The sequence below is a fragment of the Rutilus rutilus genome, assembly GCF_951802725.1.
Source record: "Rutilus rutilus genome assembly, chromosome: 3".
In the NCBI taxonomy this organism is placed as follows: domain Eukaryota; kingdom Metazoa; phylum Chordata; class Actinopteri; order Cypriniformes; family Leuciscidae; genus Rutilus; species Rutilus rutilus.
Window position 1 is genome coordinate 7,119,888 of NC_140211.1, and position 25,340 is coordinate 7,145,227.

General features: G+C 40.1%; 1 protein-coding gene across 5 annotated transcripts; it reads left to right on the forward strand.

The window, feature by feature from the left end:
• On the forward strand, positions 1–25,089 carry prkd4 (protein kinase D4). Of its 5 annotated transcripts, none has more exons than XM_084404162.1 (18): positions 1–261; positions 567–727; positions 9,354–9,492; positions 10,086–10,217; positions 11,164–11,318; positions 12,665–12,863; positions 15,143–15,220; positions 16,576–16,699; positions 16,780–16,903; positions 17,395–17,472; positions 17,612–17,825; positions 18,635–18,663; positions 18,757–18,939; positions 19,106–19,267; positions 21,970–22,068; positions 22,279–22,546; positions 24,012–24,097; positions 24,777–25,089. In XM_084404162.1, exons 1-18 carry the CDS (start codon positions 204–206, stop codon positions 24,945–24,947), a joined length of 2,460 nt encoding a protein of 819 aa, XP_084260288.1. In that variant the 5' UTR covers positions 1–203; the 3' UTR covers positions 24,948–25,089. The 5 variants fall into 5 exon arrangements, with proteins under 5 accessions (XP_084260288.1, XP_084260289.1, XP_084260290.1 ...); XM_084404163.1 differs by having other exon boundaries at positions 126–261; positions 18,760–18,939; XM_084404164.1 differs by lacking the exon at positions 1–261 and adding an exon at positions 359–495.
• The last annotated feature ends 251 nt before the right edge of the window (positions 25,090–25,340 follow it).

The following is a 25,340-nucleotide window of genomic DNA, read 5'->3' on the forward strand; positions in this document are numbered from 1 at the left end:
AGATAAGGTTTGATGCACTGTGTTTGGTGGGCAGCTCTGCAGACCCACTCGTCACATGCAGAAACACTGAAGTTTGAGTGTCAACTTCCTGTCTCTGCTGCCTGTCATTCGACTGCTAAAGCATGAGGAAACCAGAGCAGCGACAGAAGCGTCTCAAACAGGTCTGTGAAATGTGCTAGTTCGAATTCACCAACGTGAAGAAAATGGCTGCCAACACAAACCTCCGCCCAAAAAGCGTTGACATCAGCAGTTATGTCTCTGGTAAGTTCCTCTTTTGGAGCACGACTACATTAAGGTTTAATCTTAATGTTAACAAAGGCAGGTCAATGCTAGTTTCAGTTGCTGCCTTAAGCTTGAAGGAGCCTCTTCTTTTGGGGCATTTTTCATCCAAAGATCTTTGGCTTTCTGATGATGATATATTTAACCATTAGTGATGCACTATAAAACAGATTTGCAATTACAAGATAGTTAAAAAAAACAGCAAGATGGGTCCAGGTAAGTCTGAACCTGTGAACGTCTGAAGGAACCGAGTTTGGTCTGAGATGACCTCTTCTCTTTCCTCTCAGGATCTTTCTCTCAGCTGTCCATGGGGCCCGAATACACAGTGACGAGGCCCATGCATGTCCTCTTTCAGATCGGGCTCTTCAAAGAGGAGGTACAGATCCCCGAGGGACGCCTCGGCTTCCAGCAGGCGAAGCATCTCGCAGTAGAAATCATCGAGAGAAAGGTACTGTGCAACCTCAACATTTGATGTTTATATTGAGCATGTGACGTTAAAACTTAATTAAAGTTACAATTTTGTCATAATTTACTCCAAACCTGTATGACTTTCATACAACAAATGAGTGAATAAGAGAGTCAAGCACAAAAAGCGCTATAAAAAGACTTATAATAGCTTTAGGGCTTTCCAGACTGCGCTTAACCCCGGGGGAAAGGAGTAGGCCTACACTTGGAGTACACTTGTAATTTAGCAGTGGGATTTTAGCTTTTTACCACAGCGTTAACCCCGCTTTGCGGTCCCAAACGTGCACAGTGTGAAACGATGCAGTATTCACACAGAGCGCGTTTTTTAATTCCACTGCTCTACTTTTCCATTCTTTTTGTGGAATGTAAACCATTCCATTCTTTCAATGTAAACAGGCACTAGATCGACGTCTTTAAAGTCTGCGTGAACCGGAAGTTGCGGACGACTTCAGTATTGTGATTTATTTTTGAGTGATACGAATATTGAATGAGAAAAATAGAGGTGTGGCTTGTTCTTTCCCTCTGGGAATTGATTGGATCTAGAAAAGTAGGCGTTCCATTCAGCTTGTTGTCAAGTCTGAAAAGGCGTACTGTCTTTACTATACATTTGAATTTTCATTTACTTCAGACCGTTAAAAGAAGCATGCTCTGTATAGTATGAATATGGGTAGTATGAATGAGATTCAGATGTACTGCATCCGCCATGTTGTTACTGTCACGTGACCTTCTAGCGTCATTTGCGTCGCTTCACTGCTTTTCACAAGACCTGTCCTGTGGCCTCATGGGATAGTAAAGTGTCCATCATATGCGCACTTTAGAATCTCACTGGAAGTAGTAGGTCATCCTGATACTTTTCGCCTACTGTTTTTCGAAAACTATGTATTTGGACATGCTACTCTTTTAGCGAACTGTGTTTTTCAAGGAAAAAAACATTTAATATGTCATTGTGGTGATCAAAGATGAGTTTTAAAGGCACACTATGCAGTTTCCGTTTTTCTCCAACAGCGACCCCTAGAGTCGCTGTGGAGTACTTGTATTAAATAGCACTCATGCAGAGCCCTTTCTCCACTCTTCCGACCACGCTTTCTTGGTTGACTCTGCCATGATTCACGTCTGAAATGCATGCTAAGTGTCTTCCATAGAGGTTTTTGCTGGTTGCTGGTTTTACCCATAAATACTAACTTGCACAGCTAGATGCTTAGCCACTGACGACCAATCACGTGCCTCATATTCACATGCTTTGGACAGTCACGGGAACTACGCGTTGTAAACAGTAGTTTTAGCGTTTGAGGGGGAAAATGACGAATGATGAGTGAACGCGACAGTTGGAGCGAAGAAGACACTGTCTCATTGGAAAGGGTGGATTGGAGGTATGTAAAAAAAAAAAAAAAAAAAAAAAAAAAAAAAATGTGTAGGCTATTGTGATGTCAAAACATTTGGTAGCCTAACTAAACATGATTTTACTAAGTTTAGTGACAACATGTTACCATGTTTACATGGTGCAATGACTGGTAGGCTACTGCTTTTATTATTGCTTGATACAATTTTTACAATTTCAATTTAATTCAATTCTTGTGGTTTGATTCTGATCTTGATTCAATATCGATTAATTTGGATAAATAGTACAGTAGATACATGTTACATTTTCTCAAAGAAATTCTCACATAATGCTGTAAGCAGGCTACAGAGAGCCCTGTCAGCTGGTATTATTAAAGGTTAAAAATAACAATTCAAATTAAATATAATGCGTTTTTTATTAAAATAAAAAATTTATATTATTTTAATGATATAAGTAAAAATATAATAAATATGTATATAGTGCACATATTTAGCAAAATACTCATTTACAGGTTACTAATGCTAAATATATTATAAAATACAAATTATTCTAGCCAACTAACCTGCTATGGTCATCAAATGGCTTTCCTGAGGTAAATGTAACAGCCTATTGCGCTCCAGCTGTTTTATTGACCTCTTTCTACGGTTGAAAAACTCTGATTGATCGATGCATGAGGCATTTACATTTAGATAAGTTGTACTCAACCTACATATTATTGTTTATTCGTGTTTATTTACTATTAACTAACTAGTAGTAAAGAGAGATGATCGGTTCACGTGCCACTTGAACTGAGGGGCTACAGCGATCTGTCACATTTAAAAGCGCCAACACTGTATTTATTGTTTGAATTTCGTAATAAAATTGACCGAATTTGAGAGCTGAGAATTAGTTTCATATCAAAAGGATCTTGCTCTGTCTTGTCTGTCGTTGTTAGTGTCCGCTTTGCTGTGAAAAGTGTCAACTGCGTGAGTCTCACACTGAATGTGCGAGGGTTGGCAGCTCTGCCTTTATTGTGTGAAAAGTCAGGATAAAGTTGATAGAGCAGTCGGCGATATATGAGATGCGCAATGATACAGCCTTTATGTAAACACATCGTGTGCGGTGTTCGTCCAATCAAGTGACACTGACACCACAGACAGTGAACGTTAACCCAGGGTGATGTCATGAGTAATTGACGATTTTTTTTTTTTTTCATTTTTTTTTTTTTTTTTTTGCAGGTTTTGAAAGACGATGTCCTGTAGCTTACTAATGTAAATCAATAAGACTAGACTATTGGCGCTTTTCCACTACACAGTACCAGCTCGCCTCGACTCGCCTCGACTCAATTCGCCTTTGTTTGGTTTTCCCAAAAGTTGTACCTGTACCTGCTTCCAGGTACTTTTTTCCGTATCACCTCCGGCGAGGTTCTGGTACGTTCACACGGGGCGTCAGCGTCAACGCTTCCCATTGACTTTGAATGGGTGACGTCAAGCGTTGCCGAAAAGAATTGTGGATCCGTCGGCGGCGCTTCACTGGCGTTGCTCGCGGCAGAAGTTGAGAATTTTTCAACTTCTGCCGCGAGCAACGCCAGTGAAGCGCCGCAGACGGAAGCGTCAGCCAATCAGGATCGCTCTATGCAAATACAGTAGCCAGGCGGCAGCCAATCACGTTCATCCTGTTCAAGAGCAACAACCTGAGGATAAATTTGAGTTCCTGTCTAATTTCATTGGCTGACGCTGCTATGACCATGGCGTCAGTGCCAAACTTCAGCCACGCCTTCCGTCAAGCGTTGACGCCCCGTGTGAACGTACCGTGAGCGAGCTGAGGCGATACTAAAATGTGACGTGAAAACACGGCAGACTGCTGATTGGTCAGAGAGAATCGTCACTATTAACTATTCATCATTGCACGCGCCAGACGGAGTATCCTGAATAAAAAAACAGCAAAAACAAAAACATCCAAAAACAGCATACACTCGATTTCCTCCATTGTCCTGTATGTGTGGGTAGCGGGTGTGTGTCGCGTAGAAGATTAAGTCACGGCAGTTTCCTGCAGCGTCGCTATGACGACCAGGTACTATTGTGGAGGTACTATCTGCGGTGGAAAATGGAGCGAAAAGCGAGTTGAGTTGAGCTGGTACTGGTAATGGAAAAGCGCTAAATGACCCACTATTCTGCTTCTTAAGTACAATGTTGATGACAATGACATGACGTGGTATAATGTTCCTAAACAATGATTACCATATTTCTCTCTCATATTTCTACTGAAAACTGTCAGAGAATCTAACCCAAAGTCCAATTATTATGGACATTAAGTTAAAAGTGGTGGGTACTAAATGACTCATGACAAAATCTGGTGGGTACGCGTCTGTTTTCATTTTTAGTGGAACTATTCCCGTACATCGTTATGCATCCATGCAGTGTCAGTCAAACACCCACACTAATAAACACACATTACTGACAATGATTTCAGTAAGGGCTGCTTCCCCCAGTCAAAGGTCAAGCGCATGCATGCAGTCCATACAAACCATTGTTACACTCAGTTTCTCCAACAACAAAAGTACCCTTTCACAGCCTTAACCCTTTTAACTTTAAAGAGGAACGATAGCACGACTTGACTGGCCTTTAGTCTGCCTTTGTTACCTACAGAACATTTCCATTGCTTAGTGTTTGAACAATGATTGGTTCATGAAGTCTTGGTTTACTTTCGACAGGTTGTGAAGTGAATGAACTATCATGATTCAATAATCTGCAGATGTTATCTGTCTATATTGTGTTTTTGATAATCTAACCATTTTCAGATACACATTTTGCCCGGCTGTTCTGTGTGGTTTCTATGCTGTTGCTATGCATGGTCATTTTTTGGTTATAAGAAGAATTCTCACCTATTTGTTAGAGGAAGATTCATGAAAGAAGGGGAAGTTAAAGAGAGTGTGTGTGAGAAGACACTTCAGAATTAGGTGTTACTCAAACATTCACACAAACACACATCTCAGCACTCATTCAGCATCTCTCCTCCTCCGGCCGCCTCTCTGTTTGTCCTCTGCGGTTCACAGCATCTGCCTGTAACTTTCCAACCACAGACTCTTCCCCTAACACACACACACACACACACACACACACGCGCACACACACACACACACACACACACACACACACACACACACACACAAATACATGGGCGCGCGCGCACACACACACACACACACACACACACCTTCACCTGTTTCTCTGCTTGACCTTCTTATGGTGCAGTTTCCACTGCAGTGGTACAGGATCGTCACACACACACACACTGACCTTTTTTATGGAATGACCTCCCATACACACACACACACACAAACACCGCTCTCATATAATGTCATTCACACACATTAGATACATGCTCATTTGATATAGCCTACTGTATGTTTGGACTGGATTGCTCACTGCATATTTCACAGTACTTAATGTTATCTATAAATACTGTGTGAAATCGTAGCAGTGATAAATGTTAGTAGCACACTTGATGTTTACATGATCTCATTACATTGCGTGTTTAATTTCAGTCATCGCAGACACGATCTTATTTTAAATATGGTTTAGAAATTTTGCAGTTCTGTTTTTGTAAAAGTGTCTAAACTTAAGTCTAATCACATAATCTAGGGAAAATACATAAAATGAGGTTTATATATCGATATAGAGGTTAATTGGAAACTTCATAATTATTTTGCAAAATTGCATGTTAAATGGCCGGTTGATTATAATTTCACTTTTTTAACTTTAGTTAGTGTGTAATGTTGCTGTTTGAGCATAAACAACATCTCCAAAGTTACAACGCTCAAAGTGGCTCTGGTTTGAACATAAAAGGCTAACCGTTTTTTTAATTTTTAGTGTGAGCGTGAGGTAGCCTAATCGGAGTGCCAACACACACACACACACACACACACACACACACACACACACACACACACACGAGCTCTTGAAGCTGACATATCCGATAATCCGAGTGAAACTGCTTCTTGATTATGAACACAAATGTAGGGCGGGGCTTGATTTTGTTGATGGGGATTTGATTGGATGGTTGTGGTTTGCTGTTGTTGGATCTCATGTGAGTGACAGGTTGCCCCCATAGAGGTTGCCCCGGAGTTGATGGACACGATTCGGATTCCAGACGAAAAACGCAACTACTTTCTGAGCTTTTGTTTAAATTTTGCTTTTTTAATTAAACATGCCCACATTCAAGTGTTGATAAAAAAAAATGTTTAACTAGTTTATCTATATATATAGTGGGAGCCAAAAAAGTTTTGTGAAAATGATCAAAAATGCTGCCTTTGGCTGCAGCCTAACTAACTTAAAAAAAAAAAAACCCTTGCGTGGAAAGAGTTAAAGATTACAAGAGCACATGCATTTTATAGAAATTATAATGCAAAAACTGCAATATTCCATTAAAAAAATTAATAATAATCCATTTGGATCTTGTTTTTTTAAGTACTGTTGTACCTGCTTTATATATGAATCACAAGTGCCCAGAACTTGCACTTTGTTCACATTTCATATAACCGATGGAAGACTGACAAGCCTGTGCTTCAGATCTATGGATGTTTTGCCCTTCAGGTCTCCTAACCACACTGAAAAAAAAAAAAAAAAAACTTGCTGCGTTTAAGTGCAATCACCTTGGATATTTAAGTAATTTCAACTCAAATCACATTAAACTGACTTGCAAAAAATGTTGCATCTTGTATAACTTATAAAGAAAAAGTTGAGAACTGCTTAACTTATTTTGATGAGTTAAAGCAATGTAAAAACATGATGTCATAACTTTTTTACAGTAATGTGATTGAAAACATGAATTGTGTACGGTGTGCTCTGGTCGTAAGTTCTGCACACTTTGGCGAATGATGTTTAGGGGTCTTCAACATGACCTCCACGGCTGTGATCTTGTGCACGTGGTTCCCAATTATTTTGGGGCTTTTGTGAAAGATGAGTTCATCTTAGTATCCATCAAGGGGTCTGAAAAAGGTTTAAATACTGCAGTGTGGTGTGTATCCCGTGCTTTACCTTCCGATACGTCATCCCGAGCGCTTCCAGTAAGATCCAGCGATGTGAACATGAGGTAAACGTAATTTACGCCTCACACACCTGCATGCAGTAACACCACCACAACAAAGTGACACTCTGACCAGCCCAAGGACGACACACTGTGACGGGCTGCGACGGAAACGTGTGTGTTCGTGTTTTCAGAATTTGGTGTGATGTGTTGAGGGTCTCCTCTGTGTTCAGTCTCAGACAGGAAGTTGACTGTGTGTTTGAAGCTGATGTGGCGGTACCATGAGCAGTGCATTTCCGTGGTATTGAACTAATGAAGTAATATTGTGGCAACTGTATGGTATTTTCAAAGTATTACTTAATGATTAAATAAAAATAGTTATTCTATTATTCAACCATATCCCCTCAAAAACACTGTAATTTCACAGTGTTTAGTGCTGTCGTTGAATCACTACGTTAGTCATGTGATCTGCTCCCTCTACTGTATAAATGATTGTGAATGTGCACTTCCTTCAGCCTGAGGCTTATTCTTTTCATTTTTGGTGTGAACGGGCCTTTACATTTGCCAAAATCAAAATTTATTTATTTATTTATTTATTTTTTGCTATTAAAAACAAACAAGCCCAGCCCAGATGAGAAAATATAACGCAAAAGTAATGTAACAAATTACTTTTTAGAAAAAGTAACTTGTACAACTAGTTACTTTTTAGGGATTAACTAAATATTGTAATGCATTACTTTTAAAAGTAACTTTTCCCAACAATGATTTTATTTTTAGCTCCATAAAAGCACTCAAGTCTCAATATTGTCAACTAAAAGATCTGTTCAGTTACTGTAGTACAATTTGTGTTGTTTATGTGTTTAATACAATTCATGTTTCCTAAATGTTTTCAGATCGACTTCAGAGTCTCAGTTTGACTCACATCCGTTTGATTTAAAAAGCGAATGATTGACATTTGAAAGACATGAGCGAGAGAATGATGCAGTCGTTCACCCGAGATCTGACCCACTTTAACTAAGATCAGCATGAATGTGTGTTCAGAGACTGCTGCTCATCTACTGTTGTGTGTGTGTGTGTTCAGAGACTCTGCAGCTCATCTCCTGTTGTGTCCTCGTGTGTGTGTGTGTGTGTGTGTGTGTGTGTGTGTGTGTGTGTGTGTGTGTGTGTGTGTGTTTATATTACATTGTGGGAACCAAATGTCCCCACAAGGATAGTAAAACCTGAGATCACCTCCATTGTGGGGACCAGCCAGCGGTCCCCACGAGGGAAATGGTTTAATAAACATACTAAATTATATTTTTTTGAAAATGTAAAAATGCAGAAAGTTTCCTGTGATGGGTAGGTTTAGGGGTAGGGTTAGTGTAAGGGGACAGAATATACAGTTTGTACAGTATAAAAACCATTACGTCTATGGAGAGTCCCCACAAAGATGTGTGTGTGTGTGTGTGTGTGTGTGTGTGTGTGTGTGTGTGTGTGTGTGTGTGTGTGTGTGTGTAATGTGTGCCCTTGTTTATATTACATTGTGGGGACCAAATGTCCCCATAAGAATAGTAAAACCTGAGATCACCTACATTGTGGGGACCAGCCAGCGGTCCCCACTTTTCAAAAGGCTTATAAATCACACAGGATGAGTTGTTTTGAGAAAGTAAAAATGCAGAATGTTTCCTGTGATGGGTAGGTTTAGGGATAGGGGCAGTGTAAGGGGATAGAATGTACAGTTTGTACGGTATAAAAACCATTACGTCTATGGAGAGTCCCCACAAAGATAGTGAACCAGACATGTGTGTGTGTGTGTGTGTGTGTGTGTGTGTGTGTGTGTGTTTGTGTGTGTGTGTGTGTGTGTGTGTTTGTGTGTTTGTGTGTGGATGTGATGTAGTGTTGTGTCCTCATCTACTGTTGTGTCCTCGTGTGGGTGTGTATGTGATGTGGATGATCTGATGAAGAGTTTCTCATCCTCACACTCATCAGTCTGGACTCACAGTGTGTTTGTGTAGTGATTGTGTGTATCTGCAGTTGCTGCTGTTTGCTGATTTTTTTTGGTTTAAAAGGTTCAATCTATGCATCTATCTCTCCGTCCGTCTGTCTGTCTGTCTCTCCGTCTATCTGTCTAATAATTCTAATCCATCCATCACTTTTGTTGCATTGTGATGTTTAACACAGTATTTTACTGTGTGTGCGTGTGTGTGTGTGTGTGTGTGTGTGTGTGTGTGTGTGTGTGTGTGTGTGTGTGTGTGTGTGTGTGTGTGTGTGTGTGTTCTCTAAGGCGCCGGAGTGCAGTGTCAATGGTCTGGAGGAGAAGCTGCTGTTGTTCAGACACGAGCCGAACACTGAGCAGATCTTACACAGACTCACTGAAAAACATGACATACGTGACGGAGATCTCGTGGAGGTGGTGCTAGCTGGTCAGTCAACACACACACACACACACACACACACACACACACACACACACACACACACACACACACACACACACACACACACACACTGAGCAGATCTTACACAGAATCACTGTAAAACATGACATACGTGACGGAGATCTCGTGGAGGTGGTGCTCGCTGGTCAGTCAACACACACACACACACACACACACACACACACTGAGCAGATCTTACACAGACTCACTGAAAAACATGACATACGTGACGGAGATCTCGTGGAGGTGGTGCTCGCTGGTCAGTCAACACACACACACACACACACACACACACACACACAGAGACAGACAGACACTCTCACACAAACACACATACACACACATTCTCATTCTGACTCGTGCACAAACACACACACACACACACACACACACACACACACACACACACACACACACACGCACACACAGACACACACACACACACATTCTCATTCTGACTCGTGCACAAACACACACACACACACACACACACACACACACACACTCACACATGCACACACTCACATACTCCATGCAGATGATGTTAACAGCTGTCAATCACTATGATCCCTCTATAGGCACGGCTTTGGTGACCGAAACAAAGTACCGCCCACATTCCTTAGTCGTCCAATCGTATCGCACACCTACGTTTTGTCACTACTGTGGAGAGATGCTGTGGGGCCTCGTCCGGCAGGGCCTGAAATGTGAAGGTATGACCGCGCTTTATCACACACTGTATATAATGCAACAAAATAAAGTCTTATACAGAATATTTACATACTTTATTGCATAATTGCTTATTTGTTTGTTTGTTTATTATTTATATATTGTATTTCTTATTTAATATTTATAACATTAATTGTATTAATGTATTTATTAATATTAATTTGGAATTTATTTATTCTTGTTTAGTAACAGGATTTTTTTTTTTTGCATTGTTGTTTGACACTGAAATGTGTTAAAATTACGACTGCACCAAACACTGAAAATATAATAAAATGTAGTCTTATACAGGATATTTTTGTTTTATTGTATTGCTTAATTGCTTATTTATGTATATTTGTTTATTATTTAAAATTCATATTTATTACAATATTTAAATTAATTATTCATAATATAAATTATATTGTATTTATTTTGTATCATAGTTTCTACGACATGATGCTTGGCATTAGTTTTATTTAAAATGTCTTTTAGAGAATATTAAGGTTAATTTGTTTATTATTTGTATATCGTATTTCTTATTTAATATAACAAATTATATTATTCATAAATATTTATTTAAAAGTTATTTATTCTTGCTTAGTAACAGGACTTTTGTTGCACTATGTTGTTTGACGCTAAAATGTGTTAAAGTTACGACTGCACCAAACACTGAAAATATTATAAAATGAATTTTGTTTAATTGCATTGCTTAATTTCTTATTTATGTGTTTGTTTATTATTTAATAATCATATTTATTACAATATTTATTATTAATTATTTATAATATAAATTATATTGTATTTACTTTATTTCATAGTTTCTACGACATGCATGATGATTGGTATTAGTTTTATTGCATACTGTTGTCTATCACTGAAGTGTGACTTAAAGACTGCGGGAAACACTTCAAATGTCTCTCCGAGAGCATGTTTTACTGTGACTGTCTTCAGGTTGCGGCCTCGACTTCCACAAGCGCTGTGCGTTCAAGCTGCCCAACGACTGCTCTCGGGTGTTTCGCCGGTGCGGGCCGAGCCTGTCGCTGTTTCCCCCGGGACGCCCGCGACCCCCGTCGCTCTCCAACCACGCGGGAGGAAGCCTGGAGGAGGTGACGACCCCGAACAACCAAACGCTCGTGTTTCTGTCCGCGGTTTCAAATGCTCCCTGATAGGGCTGCACGATTATTCGCAATTTACATGCGATCACACTCAAATCGAGTTGGCAGTTGGCACATCACGATTATTTGTAATGCGCAGCTTGTCGTTGATGCACGGCTCTGTGAACGCTGCTCCTTCCGAAAGCACTGAGTTTGAGTCACTTATAAGTCAAACATCTTTCAAACATGAGAAGCATTTATGAACCTCTTGTCCAACAACAGACAACATAACATGCTTTTAGTTTTACTCCAAACTCACGTTATGTGGTGTGTTTGTGTGTGTGTGTGTGTGTGTGTGTAAGAGAGATGCCCTCTGGTGTTCAGATAGATATGTGGTGTGTGTGTGTGTGTGTGTGTGTGTGTGTGTGTGTGTGTGAGACGCCCTCTGGTGTTCAGAGGGATATGTGGTGTATGTGTGTGAGACACCCTCTGGTGTTCAGATGGATATGTGGTGTTTGTGTGTGTGTGTGTGTGTGTGTGTGTATGTGAGAGAGAGAGATCCCCTCTGGTGTTCAGATAGATATGTGGTGTGTGTGTGTGTGTGTGTGTGTGTGAGACGCCCTCTGGTGTTCAGATGGATGGATGGATGTGTGTGTGTGTGAGACGCTCTCTAGTGTTCAGATGGATATGTGGTGTGTGTGTGTGTGTGTGTGTGTGAGACGTCCTCTGGTGTTCAGATGGATATGTGGTGTGTGTGTGTGTGTGTGTGTGTGTGAGACGCCCTCTGGTGTTCAGATGGATGTGTGTGTGTGTGTGTGTGTGTGTGTGTGTGTGCGCGTGTGTGTGAGAGAGAGAGAGACGTCCTCTGGTGTTCAGATGTATATGTAGTGTGTGTGTGTGAGACGTCCTCTGGTGTTCAGATGGATATGTGGTGTGTGTGTGTGTGTGTGTGTGTGTGAGACGTCCTCTGGTGTTCAGATGGATATGTGGTGTGTGTGTGTGTGAGACGCCCTCTGGTGTTCAGATGGATATGTGGTGTGTGTGTGTGTGTGTGTGTGTGAGACGTCCTCTGGTGTTCAGATGGATATGTGGTGTGTGTGTGTGTGTGTGAGACGCCCTCTGGTGTTCAGATGGATATGTGGTGTGTGTGTGTGAGACGCCCTCTGGTGTTCAGATGGATATGTGGTGTGTGTGTGTGTGTGTGTGTGTGAGACGCCCTCTGGTGTTCAGATGGAGCATTCACTACCGATCAGCCGCTGCACTGAAAAGCTGCGCATCAAATAATCGAGATCGCGTGCGGTTTCATTGCGATTAATCGTGCAGATCTACTCCCTGACGAAGTTTGTCTCCTCCATCAGATCAGCATAAGGAAGCCGTCGCGCTCTCGGCCGCCGTCCTGGGTCGACGTGCCGGTGTGTGTGGGGGTGTCTGAGGGGAAGGAGGGGCGACCGCGTGTTCCTCACACCTTCCACATACACACCTACACCAAACCCACCATGTGCCAGCACTGCTTCCGGCTGCTCAAGGGCCTCTTCAGACAGGGCATGCAGTGCACCGGTGAGAGGGGTCAAAGGTCACAGATTCAGATCAAATATTTATGCTGTGTCCCAATTCACCTACTTAGAATTTTGTCTTTGAACTTCAGTTTTTGCGGTAGCTCTGTATATTTATATGGCAATGTTGTTTAACTCAGACAGCAACATATGGTGCTTTTCCACTGCATGGTACGATTCGGCTCGGCTCTTCAAAGTGGGTGGGATTATAGACCTTATTCAGAGCAGTGCCATGACAGGTATGAAAGTGAGGCAGTGAGGGATAGACTTGCTGTGTTTCCAATGGCATCCGCTGTAAAAAGCTGTATAAAGCTCCTAGATTACTTACAATTTTCCATAGCTTATATTGTCAGGAGTTTTTTGTCTACTGAAATTTCTTGGAAAGATATTTTCCCAGTGTTTCATGAGCAGAACAATCCAAAAACACATTCAATAACAGTACAACCCATTGAAGAGACGCATGTCTGTCCCTCACAGCCTCGCTTTCATTCCCATTAAAAATCAAAGATGGCGCTGCTGTGAATAAGGTCTATAGACCAAAAAAAAATGTATTCATGGTTGCAATATGCAGCTCTCGCTGGATCCGCTCCTCGGCTACCAACCTCTCGAACGTCTTCACCTCGTCTACTGACCACGATTCAGTCATTTCTTTTTTCACGTTTTTTTTTTTTTTTTTAAGCAAGTCGTTTAATAAAAATTGTGCGATCAAATAATACTGTGGTGGCTGTTCGTGACTGTTTCAATCTAGCGGGTTTGGTGTCTCATGTTGCAAATCCAATGACGCTGGTAGTGACGATTCTCTTTGACCAATCAGTGATCTGCAGTGTTTTCACGTCACATTTTAGTATCGGTACGGTACGCTTGGAATCTCAACAGAGGCGGTACCATTAAAAAGTGAGCCGTAGTGAACCGTACCATGCAGTGGAAAAGCGCCAATAGTGCCGGCCCAGATCCGGGTGGAATCCACATGTCCCAGATGTGGGCCGGATCTGGGCCGGCACAATGTTGCTGTCTGTAGTGCAATTAGCCGGTGAAGTGGATTTACTTATTGAAGAGTTAGTGAAAGAGATCATGAGCATTGTAATGTTTGAAGCGGATGTCATTACTAATAACTGATTTTAAAACGAGCGGTTCATTCATAGATCCGTAAGATCTTAGCCAACCTTATCTCACAATTCTGACTTTATTTCTCACAATTCTGCGTGATATAAAGTCGCAATTGCGAGTTCTGACTTTATATCTCGCAATTCTGACTTTATATCTCGCAATTCTGACTTTATATCTCCTCGCAATTCTGACTTTATATCTCCTCGCAATTCTGACTTTATATCACGCAATTCTGACTTTATATCTCCTCGCAATTCTGACTTTATATCACGCAATTCTGACTTTATATCTCCTCGCATTTCTGACTTTATATCTCCTCGCAATTCTGACTTTATATCTCCTCACAATTCTGACTTTATATCACGCAATTCTGACTTTATATCACGTAATTCTGACTTATCACGCAATTCTGACTTTGTATCTTGCAATTCTGACTTTATATCACGTAATTCTGACTTTATATCACGCAATTCTGACTTTATATCACGTAATTCTGACTTTATATCACGCAATTCTGACTTTATATCACGTAATTCTGACTTTATATCATGCAATTCTGACTTTATATCACGTAATTCTGACTTTGTATCTCGCAATTCTGACTTTATATCATGCAATTCTGACTTTATATCACGTAATTCTGACTTTATATCATGCAATTCTGACTTTATATCACGTAATTCTGACTTTATATCACGCAATTCTGACTTTATATCACGTAATTCTGACTTTGTATCTCGCAATTCTGACTTTGTATCTCGCAATTCTGACTTTATATCTCGCAATTCTGACTTTGTATCTCGCAATTCTGACTTTATATCACGCAATTCGGAGAAATAAAATCAGAATTGCGAGATGTAAACTTTTTTTTATCTTTTACATTTTTTATTCTGTGGTGGAAACAAGCTTTCATAGAAAACCCCCTTTTGGACGCTTTATTTTTGAGAGTTTAAACATCGGTAAGAAATCAAATCAGATTTGTTTGTCCTGGTAAAAGGTAATCTCACATGAGTCTCTCTTATCTGAGTTTTGGAAGAGATCTTAAACTGAGCTTTGATTTGACGAGATTTTAAAGAAAACGTTTAAAATCGTTTTCTTCAAGTCAAGTCGACCTTGATATACTGAGAACTTCATTAAGTCTTCTGAGCAATAACATGTTTCTTCATTTCTCTCCAGACTGTAAGTTTAATTGTCACCGCAGATGTGAGTCTCTCGTTCCTCCTGATTGTCGGGGTGAGAGGGCAAACGGAGAAGGTCAGTTTGATTTACCGTTGAAAACATTTCTAGGTCACTTAGGCAATTATAAGTTTGTTTTTTGTCTCCCATACACTACACTTTATTTTAAGGTGTCTTTGTCACAGTGTAATTATGCATTTAAGTACTGAGTAAGATTAAGTAACTACATGTGCTTACTATAGGATTAGGGTTAGGGTAAGTTGCATGTAATTATGCATAATTTATAGTTATTACTACAGCAACTACATGTAACACGCGTAACAAGGACACCGTAAAATAAAGTGTTACCTACATTTTTCATTTGGAAATCATATTTATTTATGTAATTACTGAAATGTAGTATTTTCATGTAAAGTAACATAAATTAAAGGCAGTTTAAAAAGGCATGATGGATAAAAACTTGACAATTTTTATATGTTTTTTTATCAAGGGATGTTTGATACTTTTTGTTTTGACAAACTTTGTCAACATACTAATAAAATGTTTGAAAATCAATATTAACATGGAAAATTTTGTGTAAATTAAGCTTTCTTGATCCAAAAGTGAATGTGCTTAAGATAATGAATTACAGAGGGCAGTATCGGGAGAAATTATACAACTAGGCTGCTAGTCGAGTCGACTCGAAACTGAAAAGACGGCGTTTTATCGTGAGCTCCCCCTATAGGCGGGTTGAACACATGCGGAACGAGCTCCTCCTACTGGCTGGAGTCTCTCGCCTCTGGACAAAAATGCCTGATGACGATTTTTGCGTCATCTGAGGTTTTTTTCCAGACACACAATACAGAAATCTCTGGTCTCAGGGGGACATGAGGGAGGGAAGCACAGTCTAAATACTACCGGGTTTCTACTGAAACAAAGCTTAATGCTAATCGGTGAAGTATCCCTTTATTCAGCGCGATTTACTGCAATGCTTTTTTTCCCTTTCCCACAAAAGTGGATGTTACTTGTTCAGACGACATTTTCCGGTGAAAATTCTTATTTTGGTCATACTTCCAAAAGTAGAATCTGTGATTGCGAATGCCAGTATCCACACCGGCGGCGACTGACAACCACACGTTCTCCTCAAAACATCGGATTCGTCCGCGCTGTGCGTGCCGAGGCACAACCCACGTAGAGTTGATAATTCCGCGAATAACTGCAATTGCAGATTTTGAACAGAGATGGCGACAAAGAGGAAAAACTACGGACTGCAGCTTTAAATCAATACATTTTTTGCTGACTGTAATTTTGTACATGTATTTCTGAAATACATAACTTAGACAGTTACCTCTGATAATAGATCACTCTAAATTGTAATATGGACTCATGCATTTCTTTGAAATGATGTGTGTTATAAAAAACTCTTTACAAATAAATGTGAATTGCATTTTCAGAGGCGAGCCAGGATTCGGAGGAGAACGCGGCAGTGGTGTCGGTAAACGCTCTTTATGAAGAGCTGCGATATAAAGACCCTCCACCAGCGGAGCAGATGATGATGACGCTGCAGACTCCTGTCACGTAAGTCTTCACACCACAGATGATCCAGGAGACAGATGATCCAGCGTGTTCACATCTGTGTGTGTGTGTGTGTGTGTCAGGCCGTGCTTCAGCAGTAATATCCCTCTGATGCGAGTGGTGCAGTCTCTCAAACACAGCAAGAGGAGAGCCAGTGGAGTGGTGAAGAAAGGCTGGTTGATCCACCACACCAGCACTGACACACTGGTGAGACTCTCCTCTGATGATTATATACACTACTGTGCAAAACTTTGGGCTCAGAACGATGTTTTTAATGTTTCTGCTGAAATATTATTACAATTTAAAATAACTGTTTTCTGTGTGAATATCTAGTAAATTGTAATTTATTCCTGTGATAAAAGCTGTATTTTCAGCATCATTACTCCAGTCTTCAGTGTCACATGATCCTTCAGAAATCACTCTAATATGATTTAATAATATTATAATTATAATATAATTGTAATAATATTTGATGCTCAAGAAACATTTCTGATTATCAATGTTGAAAACAGTTGTGATGTTTAATATTTTTGTGGAAACCGTGATACACTATTGTTTCAGGATACTTTGATGAATATAAAGTTCAAAAGAGTGAAGGATCTGTCTGTATATGTATCTGTCTATCTTTCCATCCATCTGTTCTGTGTGTGTGTGTGTGTTTGTTTGTAGATCATGTTTTTTATGTTTGTTTTTTGCAGAGAAAGCGTCACTACTGGGTATTAGATTGTAAAAGTATCACCTTGTACCCGAATGAAAACAGCAGCAAGTACTATAAGGTTTGTTCATTTTCATACGGCATCATGTGACCTTCAACACTTTAACACTTCATAATGAAAAACACATCCAGTTTGACACATAATCTACATCAGGTCTTCATGAGGTGCTGCTCGTGTGTGTGTGTGTGTGCGTGTGCAGGAGATCTCTCTGTCAGAGGTGCTGCAGGTTCGAGGCCCGACTCAGCTCACGGTCCCAGTGTTGCCAGGCAACAGCGAGCACTCGTTCGAGCTGCTGACATCATCACTGGTGTACTGTGTGTTCGCGGATCAGGACGGCCCGTTGTGGGACTCAGCCCTCAAACTGGCCCTCAGACCCGTTCAGGGCACCGCGTGCGAGACCACAGACGCCCCCGGTGAGAGCAACAAGAGGCTGATTATGGTTCTAGAGAACAGGAATAGGCCTATTCTTGATAAATAGTTGTGTGCGTGTGTGTGTGTGTGTGTGTGCGCGTGTATATGCATATTTGTATGCATGTGTGTGTACATATATGTGTGCATGTATGCGTGTGTGTGTGTGTGTGTGTGTAAGTATGCGTGAATGCATATGTGTGTATGTATGCGTGTGGTTGTGTATGCGTGTGTGTGTGTGTGTATACATGTGTGTGTGTGTGTGTGTGTGTGTGTGTGTGTGTGTGTGTGTGTGTGTGTGTATGGCTGTGAAAGGTTCTAAATGTATTTGTAAAGCACTTTTCACATATACTCATTGTTTCAAAGAAGCTTTACTGAAAAGCATGATGTTAATGTTTATAACACCTTCATGCTTTATAGTTACATGTTGCACATCACAGCTGTGTGATCATATATGTTACACTTAGCAATAATACAAGCAATCAAGCAGTTGAGATTTGCTATATAATGTACCGGTATATAGGTTTATGTGAGTGTACTGTATGTGTGGATACAGTTAGATCGACATATATACAACTTTTAATATACTGCTACAAATATAATATTGATGCACAAACAAACAAAGAGTAGTATTTTCATTAACTAACATTAACAAAGATGCTGAAAAACATTGATCATTGTTAGTTCATGTTGCATTAACTAACAAATGAGACTTTATTGTTAGTGTTTTAGTGTTCTGCATTTCTTTATTTAGTGTTCTGCATTTGTTGTATGTCTATAATGTTAAATAAAGTTGCTCCTGGTGTGTTGGCAGGTGAAGGAGAGAACGGTGACGAGACTCAGGTGAAACTCTGTTATTTACTGTAAAGATGTTTCCTCACACAACACCCGGCGTGTTTCACAGAATAACCTGTGTGTGTGTTCCCGTATGTGTAGCAGGACATCAGTGAGCTGTATCAGATCTTCTCTGATGAGGTTTTGGGTGCGGGTCAGTTCGGGGTGGTTTACGGAGGCACTCACAGGCAGTCGGGACGTCCCGTCGCTGTTAAAGTCATCGATAAAACACGCTTTCCCTCCAAACAGGAGATGCAGACTAAAAACGAGGTCTCGATATTGCAGGTATGTTTCCACACAATTCAAACCGATTTTGTTGCTTTTTATTGTTGTTATATGTTCCAGACGTGTGTGTGTGTGTGTGTGTGTGTGTGTGTGTGTGTGTGTGTGTGTGTGTGTGTGTGTGTGTGTGTGTGTGTGTGTGTGTGTGTGTGTGTGTGTGTGTGTTCAGAAACTGTCTCATCCAGGAGTCATTTGTTTAGAAGGCATGTTTGAGACGATGGAATATACGTTCGTTGTGATGGAGAAGCTCCACAGCGACATGTTAGAGACCATTTTATCTCACGAGAACGGCCGTCTGCCTGAACGCACCGCACGCTTCCTCGTCACTCAGGTAATGAACTCACTGAAAACACACAACACAACTCCTGCTTCATTTTTGGGGGGAACCAATTGCTAAAGTTCCTTGAGATGTCTTTTAGGTTTTACTTTTTATAATCTTAATAGCTAATATTTCTACGTTCTATCAGAACCTCTGACACGCTTGGCAAAAGTTCTGCCCCTGGACCATTTAAATACACGCTTAAAACAGTCGGATCAACATATAATATCATTGAATGCCAGGATTGGTAGTTCGGTAGCAGCGGACAGAGGCTGGAAGTACGCATCAGGTATCGCGTAGGGATCACACCCTAACGATATTATTTTTTGAAAGTAGCGTTTCGTTTCATGGCAGTCGAGGTGCGAAATGTTGTCTTTCATAGCCATTTACTGTATCCGTACGAAGCTGTAAATAGTAGCAAGCTAGCTAGTTAATGCTTGTCAGTACCATAGCAGAGCCCGTCTACGGAGAGCCTGCCCACTCCTTATTAAGTCCTATTGTACCGAATTGTGGTTGTAGTTCCACCAAAGTTCCACTGGGGCGATCGCCCATGAGTGCAAAATGAATGGGAGTCTATGGGGCTAGACGGCTAAATTTGTCTCTTTCACCCGACTGCCGTTGAGAAATCTCAGATTTGATTGTAGGTTTTGCAAGTTCAACATGGGTTATAGGTCGAAAGTTGAATGAACGAGTACTTATGTCCTTTCGATTTCTTACAGGTTGAGTTGTTGTTGCCCATAACACGCTAGCGTTCTGCTAATGAACGCTAATTGGTCAGTGAAGGACTGATTACGACCAGAGATACCGCTTGATGGCATCATGTCATCCGCAGCGGGACCAGAAACAAACAAAACAAAAACTCTTCTAGCACGTGTATTTACCTGTGTCAGCTGTGTTGTGTGTTTACCTGTGACAGCTGTGTTGTGTGTTTACCTGTGTCAGCTGTGTTGTGTGTTTACCTGTGTCAGCTGTGTTGTCGATGCCTCGAGAGAAAAGAAAGTGCAGAGCGCGAAAGCACCAACGTGACTGAAGGATTGTCGTAAAGCAGTATCTCTGGTCGTACGATGTGTATGACGTCATTGACACTTTAAAAGACTTTTTAAAGCAAATAAGTGACTCTAAAAAATCGAATACAGCAATGTGTAATTTCTTTGCATCTCCTTTCGAATACAACATTCAAATTACTAGACAAAAAAATTATATCCTGAGAAAAGTGGATTTTGATGGGTATAGCGCCATAGACCTCCATTCATTCTGCACTCGTCCTGTGAGCGCCCTCATGTGGAACCAGAGTGGAACTGAAACCAGTTCAGAAGCCAGAAGTTTACTGAGAGTGGAAGTTCTCCCCTTATTAGACATTCTCTGACCATAGACAGTACTCGGTAGGTACTCAAGATGGCGGCAGTCAACTGGAAAAAGAGCGGATGACGTAAGAGGTCACGTGACTGATATTCATGTATTGCATTCGGGTTAGTTTTGACTTGGTTTTATTTTTTGCTATTTTTTTCAGATCAGATTTTTAAAAATATGTATATATAACCATTTAAACTAAATTGTTACACATTTTGTTACACAGCAGTCTGAGTTATAAGTTCAAATGAATTGAATTAAATCAATTCAGAGTTCATCCTGGTAGTTCTCATATGATATGTTCTTATAAATGTCATATAATGATGTGTTCAAAGAAAATTTCTCATAATATTGATAAAAAATATATATTTTCTTGCATCACCCTATTTTTTGCTCTTCTTGTAAAATTTTTACTTTCAAAGAATTTCAAAAAGATTTAATTAATAAAAAGATGGTAAATTAAGTAATATCATGGTAAAAACATGGTAACATTCAAAACTTTAGTGCATTCACTCATTAATGAGAAGTTACTAATCAGATATGGTTTTAGTTGAAAACTATTAATTTATGACTGTTTTAATAATCCACTGGGTCCAAACAGACCCGGGAATGGAAAAGCTGTTTTTAATGCATTACAATAGTTTAAAAATAACGGTTCTTTATTGGCATCTGTGGTCCCATGAATATCCTTTAAAGTCCCCCTGTGGTGAAAATCCAGCTTTTAATGTTGTTTATATGTCTATGTGGTGTTTTTAATATGCTTTAAGACAAACCATGTGTACATTCATAAGTCGACACCATTGCTGAGTATTTTCTCTTTAAAACTGCAGTGAACCAAAGACAGTCTCAAAAACACGCTTTGAAATCGCTGGTGTTTCTGACGTCACAAACTACCTTGTAACCAATCAGATCAACGTGTGATCGTCAACCAGTGGATCTCTGAGCTGAGTGAGTGAGTGGAGGCGGGGCTCATTTGCATATTCATAGAACCGCGTATACTAATTGAGGCAAGGGTGTCGAGTTTCATTCAAGCTATTTTAAGGCATGAAGAAAAAAAAATTCAAGGAAAAAAAAATATTTTGGTGATCAAAGATGAGTTTTAAGGGATAAAATGATTGACTACAGGGGGACTTTAACATCCATGGAATCTTTCCATTCCACAAAATGCTCTTTATAGTGGAAAAAGGTTTGCAGATTTTTTGAATGTTCTTCACACTAAGAAAAAACTGTTCACTGAAAGGTTCTTTGTGTGAAAAGCCCCTTGTGGAACCATTGTTTTTAAGAGCGTAAATCAATGAAGACTAAAGAAGTGTTGTTTAGCCTTCATCTTTAATCTCTTTCGCTGTTGATGTGTTTTGCTGAAGGTTCTGGAGGCTCTGAGGTACCTGCACCTGAGGCACATCGCACACTGTGACCTGAAACCAGAAAACGTGCTGCTGGCGTCACCTGAGCCGTTTCCTCTGGTCTGTACCCTCAGAGGAATTTCAGTTATTTTGAGTAAAGTCTAGAATTGCATGTGTCCTGTATTCAGATATTGCTTTATATAACAGCTCAAACAAGCAATGCATGAAAAATGCAATGCAAGTCGCTTTGCACAAAAGCATCTGCTAAATGTGTAAATGGAGTCATTCGCTATCCAGAAGTCCCAAATGTGATCACAGTCTCTGTTTCAGGTCAAACTATGTGACTTTGGTTTCGCTCGCATCATCGGAGAGAAGTCGTTCCGGCGCTCGGTGGTCGGGACCCCTGCGTATCTGGCGCCCGAGGTCATCAGAAGTCACGGTTACAATCGCTCTCTGGACATGTGGGCTGTGGGGGTGATCTTGTACGTCAGCCTGAGCGGGACGTTCCCTTTCAACGAGGACGAGGACATTAATCAGCAGATCACGAACGCCTCGTTCATGTATCCGCGCCAGCCGTGGTCCCTCATCTCACTGGAGGGTGAGAGACGGATGAGTGATGCTTTTAAAGCGAATTACAGGAACAGTTCACCAAAAATTCTGTTATCATGTATTTAAAAAAATGTGTGCTGTCAAATCGATTAATCGTGATTAATCGCAGCATAAAAGTTTGTATATATTGTCCTGACTCTCTGTGGTCATTAAAAAATCCCAGGATGTCCTTCGGAAAAAGAGTAGGGGTTTAACCCCGGTGTCCTGGCCAAATCTGCCCATTGGCCTCTGTCCATCATGGCCTCATAATCATCCCCATATACACTGAATGGCTTCATCACTCTGTCTCCTCTCCACCAGTAAGCTGGTGTGTGTGTGTGTGTGTGTGTGTGTGTGTGTGTGTGTGCTGGTGTAATATGGCTGCACATTGGTGGTGGTTGAGGAGATCAATAGATGCTTCATTTATATAATGTAATGAATTATTATTATTATTATTATTAATAATTAAAAAAAGAAAACTGCCAATAGGTGGCGGTAAATGTCTAAATGAGTAAGTTAATGAGTCATTCATTCATTCGATCAGTTCAAACAGCGGATTCATTGGGGAATTATTTAAATGGCTCTCTTTATGAATGAGTCATTGAATCATTAGTTCACCCCACTGATTCGCTCAAACACTGATTCGCTCAAACACTGATTCGTTCATTCAGAAACGAAACACCGCTCTGTTACTCGGAGATGCACAACAGTCCTGCTCTGGCTTTATGGGTAATATTTTCGTTGGCTGAATTGAGCAAAAACAGACAATATTGTGTCTAAAATATAACACAACATTAAGTTCTTATTTATTGAACTGTTCTATAAAACAATATAACATTTGCACTCGTGCTATTCGGGACAAAAACATCACTCGTGTGATATTGCTTAACTATATCATATGATATAAATATGAGAGAAAAACTCATTCACAGGCATTTTTGCCCAGATATTCTATAGGCTTCTTTACACAGTGAGCGGTTTCTCTGCTTCATGTTCGTCACCAATCAACTATGTGAAATGTAAGATAAGATGTGTATTATATTTACAAACTTTTATGTTAGATGCGACTAATTGGTTAGACAGCACTATTATATGTTGTATTACATATGATTTTCTTTATTTCTCCGACCAGTTGACACTGATCTGTCTTCCATGATTTGGATGTTAAATACCTTGCTCTATTTTTTAACACTGTATTTATACAATTAATAAAATAAACAGTGCATAGTTTAGAGGTGAATATCGTCTAGGACCATGAAATCCACTCAAAATACAAAATATTAAAGTATAAATATTATTAAAACAAAATATAGTAGGCTACATTCATTTCTTTTTTAACAAATTGTCACTCTTATTGTCTTGAGTCTCTTCTGACTGTCGAGGATCACAAGTGTGACACCTAAATGAGGGTTTACTTTCCTTCTTTCTGTTAATGTCTCTCTCTCTCTCTCTCTCTCTCTCTCTCTCTCTCTCAGCGGTGAATCTGATCAATAACCTGCTGCAGGTGGTGGTGAGACGCAGGTTCAGCGTTGGCAAAGCCATGGGTCATCCCTGGTTTCAGGTCTGGTGACTTTCCCAAACAATCAACCAAATCCAATTATATTTTACTGGCATGTTTAAAGGGATACTCCACTTTTTTTGGAAATAGGCTCATTTACAACTCCCCCAGAGTTAAACAGTTGAGTTTTACAGTTTTCGAATCCATTCAGCCGATCTCCGGGTCTGGCGGTACCACTTTTAGCATAGCTTAGCATAGATCATTGAATCGGACAAGACCATTAGCATCTCTCTAAAAAAAATTACCAAAGAGTTTCGATATTTTTCCTATTTAAAACTTGAATCTTCTGTAGTTACATCGTGTACTAAGACCCACAGAAAATGAAAGGTTGCGATTTTCTAGGCTGATATGGCTAGGAACTATACTCTCATTCCTGCGTAATAATCAAGAAACTTTGCTGCCGTACCATGAGTCGAAACTCTTTGGTATTTTTTTTTGAGAGAGATGCTAATGGTCTTGTCCGATTCAATGATCTATGCTAAGCTATGCTAAAAGTGGTACCGCCAGACCCGGAGATCGGCTGAATGGATTCGAAAACGGTAAAACTCAACTGTTTAACTCTGGGGGAAGTTGTAAAATGAGCCTATTTCCCCAAAAAGTGGAGTATCCCTTTAAGTGCATTGACTGGATGGACAGATGAACACAGTATGATTTATGCACATGTTGTCCATGTGTCCTGCAGAACTTCCAGATGTGGTGTGACCTGCGTGAGTTCGAGCTGCGGATGGGAAATCGCTATCTCACTCATGAGGCGGACAACGAGCGCTGGAGATCCTACGCCCTGGAGAAAGGCCTCAGTTTCCCAGAACATTTAACAATAGTAGCAAATGAAGAACAGAAAACAGACGTGTAGATTTTATATTAATATAACTGTGAATATTGTATTATATGAACAACTATGTATGTGAATCTACTGTGGTGTACATCCAATTATTTTGGTGTGTGATATAGTGTTTGAGATATTTTTCAATAAAATAAGAAAATACTAACCTTGAGGTTTGTTTCTGATCTTGTATACTTTAAGTGTCATGTTGATGATTTGCACCCAACACACATCCTGAAAATCATTACTAGACTAAATTAGAATAAATGAAAACACTTCTGATTCATTTCTGGCTAACCATCACAACAAAAAGAAGTAGATGAAAAAGTTTGTAGACAAACTTTAAGTTGGCATGAAAAAGCCTTGCCAGAAAGTTTGAAGAATTTTGAAAAGCTTGAAGTTTGAAGGTTTTTAGTTTTAATT

Bases quoted from the DNA above. Each gene is read 5' to 3' on its own strand.
- prkd4 (XM_084404162.1), top strand. From the start codon at position 204: ATGGCTGCCAACACAAACCTCCGCCCAAAAAGCGTTGACATCAGCAGT. The intron at 11,319-12,664 runs GTGACGACCCCG...CTCCTCCATCAG, and splicing joins CGGGAGGAAGCCTGGAGGAG to ATCAGCATAAGGAAGCCGTC. The intron at 12,864-15,142 runs GTGAGAGGGGTC...ATTTCTCTCCAG, and splicing joins ACAGGGCATGCAGTGCACCG to ACTGTAAGTTTAATTGTCAC.